Source organism: Polyodon spathula, chromosome 3 (genome assembly GCF_017654505.1).
Source record: "Polyodon spathula isolate WHYD16114869_AA chromosome 3, ASM1765450v1, whole genome shotgun sequence".
In the NCBI taxonomy this organism is placed as follows: Eukaryota; Metazoa; Chordata; class Actinopteri; order Acipenseriformes; family Polyodontidae; genus Polyodon; species Polyodon spathula.
In genome coordinates, this window is record NC_054536.1 from 53,141,230 (window position 1) to 53,146,659 (window position 5,430).

The 5,430-nt window shown below is 37.3% G+C and overlaps 1 protein-coding gene across 1 annotated transcript; it reads right to left on the reverse strand.

Annotated features, from left to right (window-relative positions):
* Positions 1 to 1,387: 1,387 nt before the first annotated feature.
* On the reverse strand, positions 1,388 to 4,879 carry LOC121313174 (frizzled-1-like). The gene has a single exon (XM_041245466.1). The coding sequence runs from the start codon at positions 4,610 to 4,612 to the stop codon at positions 2,945 to 2,947; it is 1,668 nt and encodes a 555-aa protein (XP_041101400.1). The 5' UTR covers positions 4,613 to 4,879; the 3' UTR covers positions 1,388 to 2,944.
* Positions 4,880 to 5,430: the final 551 nt, after the last annotated feature.

Below are 5,430 nucleotides of genomic sequence, written 5' to 3' on the forward strand. Positions count from 1 at the left end.
ATGATACATGTTTAAGATATAGGCCCATGTTTAAGATCCAATGGAATGGTGTAGGATAGCTCCAACCCTGGTTTTTTTCAGAGTTAGATAATATAATATAGTGTACTTTACAAGCTACCATAATCAGAGCTTGTACCAGTCACTACTTTCATAAATGTAACTCTAAACCATTATGCTGTCTATCAGAAAAACACTGACAGCTTCCTAAAAGCCCACTTGACATTTAGGTAATTGTATTAAATCTAATCTTTGGCTGACATACACATGAAAAGTAAAATAAGTTCCCATTTGCAGTAACAAGAGAAAAATAACATCTGCACAAATCAAGATTGTGCTGAAAGTGTGCTGTTTATTTCTTAAAATAAAATTGAATGCCACACAACTACTACAGTAAATAGTAGGGACAAAGCTTTCTGTCCATTGTGTTAAGACTCCTGAATGACGACAGAGAAACCCTCTTGGGAAGTGGACATTGGTTTGTCATGTGTGCTCAGCAATCCAGCCTTACTGTACAGCTGGCAAAGCAGTTTCATTTCAACTCCAGGCAGTCTGAAAAGTGCCGTTAAATTTTACTTTTAGGTGACATTTTTATAGACAGCCTTAATTAACAATAGCCTTCAATCCCCCAAATACAGAACTATAAATTACAGACTCAGTTTAAGTTTTGTACAAAAAGTGGGTATTTTTTTATTTTTAGAGAAAATTAAAAATATGGAATATATAAACCTTCTATAAAGTATTCTTTGATAGTGAAACAAGAATAAATGTAAAAAAAAAAAAAAAAAAAAATCAGATAACATGTTTGCTTATCAAATGTATGGAAGCGATATGGTTTATTTATTACAGGCATTTGTATGTTTGTATGATAAAAGATTAAACTCAAGCAACCATGCAGAAGACCATTTTACAGCAAACTAATCTCTGTGAAATGGCAGCAGGAGTCTTCTACAAAACAACTTTCTTTGTTACAAAATAAAAAAAAAGCATATTTAATATCTGGCTTACACGACCTGGTTTTAAAACTAGACACAGATTTAAAAAAAACATACCAAAAAAAAAAAAAAAACAGTACTTGTGCAATAAATTGTCTGGCTACTGTGGGTAAATTCTTTGTACTTGTGCACGGTGAGAGAAAGCGGTGCTGACAAAGACTGCCTTCGGTCCTAACACCTTCTCCGGAACATGGTTTGCCTTTACATTTACACATTTTGCTGTGTTCTTTGCAGGAACTGGAGGCACAGCATTGGTAGAAATCACTGTAAATGCTACTTATGTCTGTATAGTGCAAACAAGCACTACAACACACAGGTCCAATTAGAAAGGGAAATTTAAAAAGTTATGTCAGAAGAATTCACTGTTTAATATAAAAATGGCGCTGGGAGGCATGTTAGATTTTTTTTTTATTCCTTTTGGAAGACGGATATTTAACATTCCTTAAAAATAAATGACTGCATTGAAATTGATGGAAAAAAAATACAGTCAAATTTGGAACTGTCAGCTAATAGAAATGCAAAAAAAGAGTGCTATACATTACATTTCTAGTGCGCTTTTTATAGCCTTACCCTTTGAAACAGCCATTTTCCATCTGTCCACCTCATAGTATTTCAGCTGCTCTGGTGGCCTCTTAATGACAAGTGCAGCTGGACAATTAGCCACCACCTTATACAAATAACAAAAACATTTAAATAAAAAAAGCAGCTGAACTGTGCTAATAAAATGACTCAACACAATTGTGTTCAATTTTCTGTTCAAAAGCATAAATATTTTATATTACATGAAAAAAAATACAACTAATATTGTATAAGAGGCAAAAATGAAGTTATTATAGTCAAATATTGGAATCCTGCTACCCTTGGTGCCTCTATGAACTATTGTTATTTTTTTCCCTTTATATCATAATCCAAAATACTGTATTAAAACAGATCTACAGATATAAATTGTATCAGTTTAAACATGTCTTCATATTGCACTGTGGGTTGTGTTCTTTTTTTTTTTTGAAGGATGGATCTGTCAAAATATACTACATTTTTATTTAAACAAATTTAATGGTTTAATGGTTCAAGGATCTGTTCTGAACTAGTGGAAAACCATGGGCATTCGAGAGAATAAAACAATGTTAATTGTACAAAACTAGCAAAAGAAACAACTTTGTTGAAGGAACAGATTACTGTTCAGTGCCATTGCTTCCTTTCTAAAAATATTTTTTTTTTACTTTGTCTTACATTTGATAAAAAAAATTGAACCTTAGCATGATACTCCAATGTTGTTGCAGTATGCTTTGTGATAAGGAATAAACTGAGCAGCGTGTAGTTGATTATACCCATCTCAAAATTATACTGAAGTATAAGGTCTCTCTCCTTTGAATGGTTTTTTAAAATGCACATTTAAATACATACTGACCGGTGTTCCAAGCACTCTTTCACGTATTTTAAATTACTTAAAACATGCTTCAGCATTTTACATCAGAAGGCATTAGGACCCAAAGTAAGAACTAGTCTTTTGCAAGATTAATAATAAATAATAATAATAATAATAATAATAATAATAATAATAATAATAATAATAATAGGTTCTTCCGGGTCCACATTTATCCAGTTTTTGAACTGTAAGACAGTCACGCTGGTAGGCACAATTATCTACTTTGAAGTTTGACGTATGCCCCACTTTTGTTCGTGTGCATCAGCTCCAGTTGGACCGACTATATGACTTGATCGGTTAATTGTTGAAAGTATTCCGTTTCATTTTTTTTTTTGTTTGTTTGTTTTCCATGTTGTTCGTTTTTTAAATACAAATATATACTTACAAAAATCTTACAGATGTTATTTACAACATTCAGTATAAAACGACTCAGTCCAAAAAAAAAAAAAAAAAAAAAAAAAAAAAGAAATATATTCTTCACTTTGTTTACAAAAAAACAAAAAAGGGACTTAACAGCAAAATGATTTCACACTGTTGTTTCCCCTTGGTTACTATTTGCCAGTCTTGTGTAAAATTTCCTCCAAGAATTTAGTGTTTTACCTGACCAAATCCAAAACCCTGAGGTGATCCCCACAATCAAGGTCATGAGATACTTAATCATGAAGACTGTGAAGTCTGGAGTCATGTGTGGATAGTTGTTGGGAGGGCAATGGATCGCATAGGTCTTACAGGTCTGGCTAAGCCAACTTTTCTCCCACTGTTCCCGAAAGGCTTGTTCGTAAAAATAGCAAGCAATGACGATAGTAGCAGGGACAGTGTAGAGGACGCTAAAAATGCCTATCCGAACCATGAGCTTCTCCAACTTCTCAGTCTTCGTGCCATCGTGCTTCATTATTGTTCGGATCCGAAACAATGAAACAAAGCCTGCTAGCAGAAACGAGGTGCCAATAAAAAGGTAGACAAAGAGGGGTGCCAGGACAAATCCTCGCAGGGCATCCACATTATTGATCCCCACAAAACAAACCCCGCTGAGGACGTCTCCATCCACCTGCCCCACTGCCAAAATAGTTATGGTCTTGATAGCTGGCACAGCCCATGCCGCTAAGTGAAAATACTGCGAGTTGGCTTCAATAGCTTCATGCCCCCACTTCATCCCTGCTGCCAAGAACCAAGTCAAGGCTAGGATGACCCACCAGATAGAGCTTGCCATGCTGAAAAAATACAGCATCATAAACAAGATGGTACAGCCTTCTTTCTTGGTGCCCTGGGCCACTGTTCTGTAAGCGTCATCGTTAAACTTGTCATTACAAACCACTTTATCCCCCAGCAGAAATCCAGCAATGTAGGCTATAGCCACCATGGTGTAACAGCCAGACAGGAAAATGATGGGGCGCTCGGGGTAACTGAACCTCTTCATGTCAACCAAGTAGGTGAGGACAGTAAATAAAGTGGAAGCACAACACAAAACAGACCAAATCCCTATCCAAATCCTGGAAAACTTTAGCTCTTCCTGACTGAAGTACATCATTCCGTTGGATATTAAAGGCTCGCAGGGAGCGCCACAGTCTTTCTCCCTCATAAAGTGGTAGTTCAAATACGTGGGGACTTTCAAAAACTGTGGGCATGTGAAGTGGTCCCTGGGATACTTATCGGTTATGATTTCATCTGGTACAGATTCGTTAGGTTTGTGTGTGGGGCTGCCTTTATCGGACTTGTTCTGTCCCACGCACAACTCGCCAGCTCCGTGAACGGGAAAAGACTCACATGCCAAGCTATCAGGCCACTGGAAGCCGAATTTGTTCATCAGTGCCTCGCAGCCCTGTCTCGCTCTCTCGCAAAGGGATCTGCACGGTGGGAGAGCTTGCTCTAGCACGGTACAAACCGGTGCATACATAGAGCACAGGAAAAACTTCAGATCTGGGGAACACTGAACTTTTACGAGCGGGTAAAACTGGTGAACTTCTAGCCCGGCATCTTCCTGGTTCGTATGCCCCAGCAAATTAGGCATGATGGTCTGGTTGTAGGCGATATCCGTGCAAAGTGGTATAGAAATAGGCTGACAAAATCCATGCTCTGGGACAGAAAGTCCGCGGTCCCCGTACTGCCCACGAGACCCACAAAGTCCTAAAATCAGTAAAGATAATGTCGGCAATAGCATCCGACTAAGTTTATGAAAGCGATTATGCTCAGCCATACTTTTTGCCGTTTATTTTTTTAAAACTACTTCTCCGACTTCTTTCTTTGACTCTTTTTCTCTCCCGTTCCGTTCGCTGTCTGAGTTAAACTTTCCCAACATCAACTCCTGGCCATTCGCTGGCTCTCTCTGTTCTCGTATCCTCCTCTCCAAGAAATTTCTAGCAGAAATCAGATTTTAAACACGCCACACGAAATCCAACATCCTGCAACTCTCTCAGTCTGACCATTTGTGTCAATCCCTCAGCTCTGCTCAGACCTGTTTCCAGGCGCCCCACTGTCTCTCCTTCATATGGAAAGGAGGGAGGAACCTTGAAACAGATGTCATTTTCTAGGGACCATCTATATTTTATAATATTGATAATATAAGGTAATGTTCAGGGTCCTCAACAGAAATTGAACTCCTTTCAATATTCACACACTTTCACAAATGTTGTTTTATTTACCACAATAAGTACCGCAAAAGGTACAACAATACTCAAAGTGCGTAATGAAGAGCCATCTTCTGTGGTCACTGAATGTATAAGTGAAATGCTACGCTTTCTGTGCTATAGTTTATGATGCGTATGTAAGTCTTGGCAGAGCAACGTCTTGTACAGATTTTACATAACCAGTTAGATTTGTTATAATTTGTTTCTATATGTCTATATATTTAATAAAGAACCATCGCTGGATGTTTATCGATAGAAAAAGCATATGTACGGTATTTATTTATTTAGAATAGACGCAAAAAGCGCAGCCACCTCGCAATGCGGCCAACTAGTCCACATTACAAATATATATATATATATATATATATATATATATATATATATATAT

Excerpts from the sequence above, each read along its gene's own strand:
- LOC121313174 (XM_041245466.1), bottom strand. The coding sequence starts at position 4,612 with ATGGCTGAGCATAATCGCTTTCATAAACTTAGTCGGATGCTATTGCCG.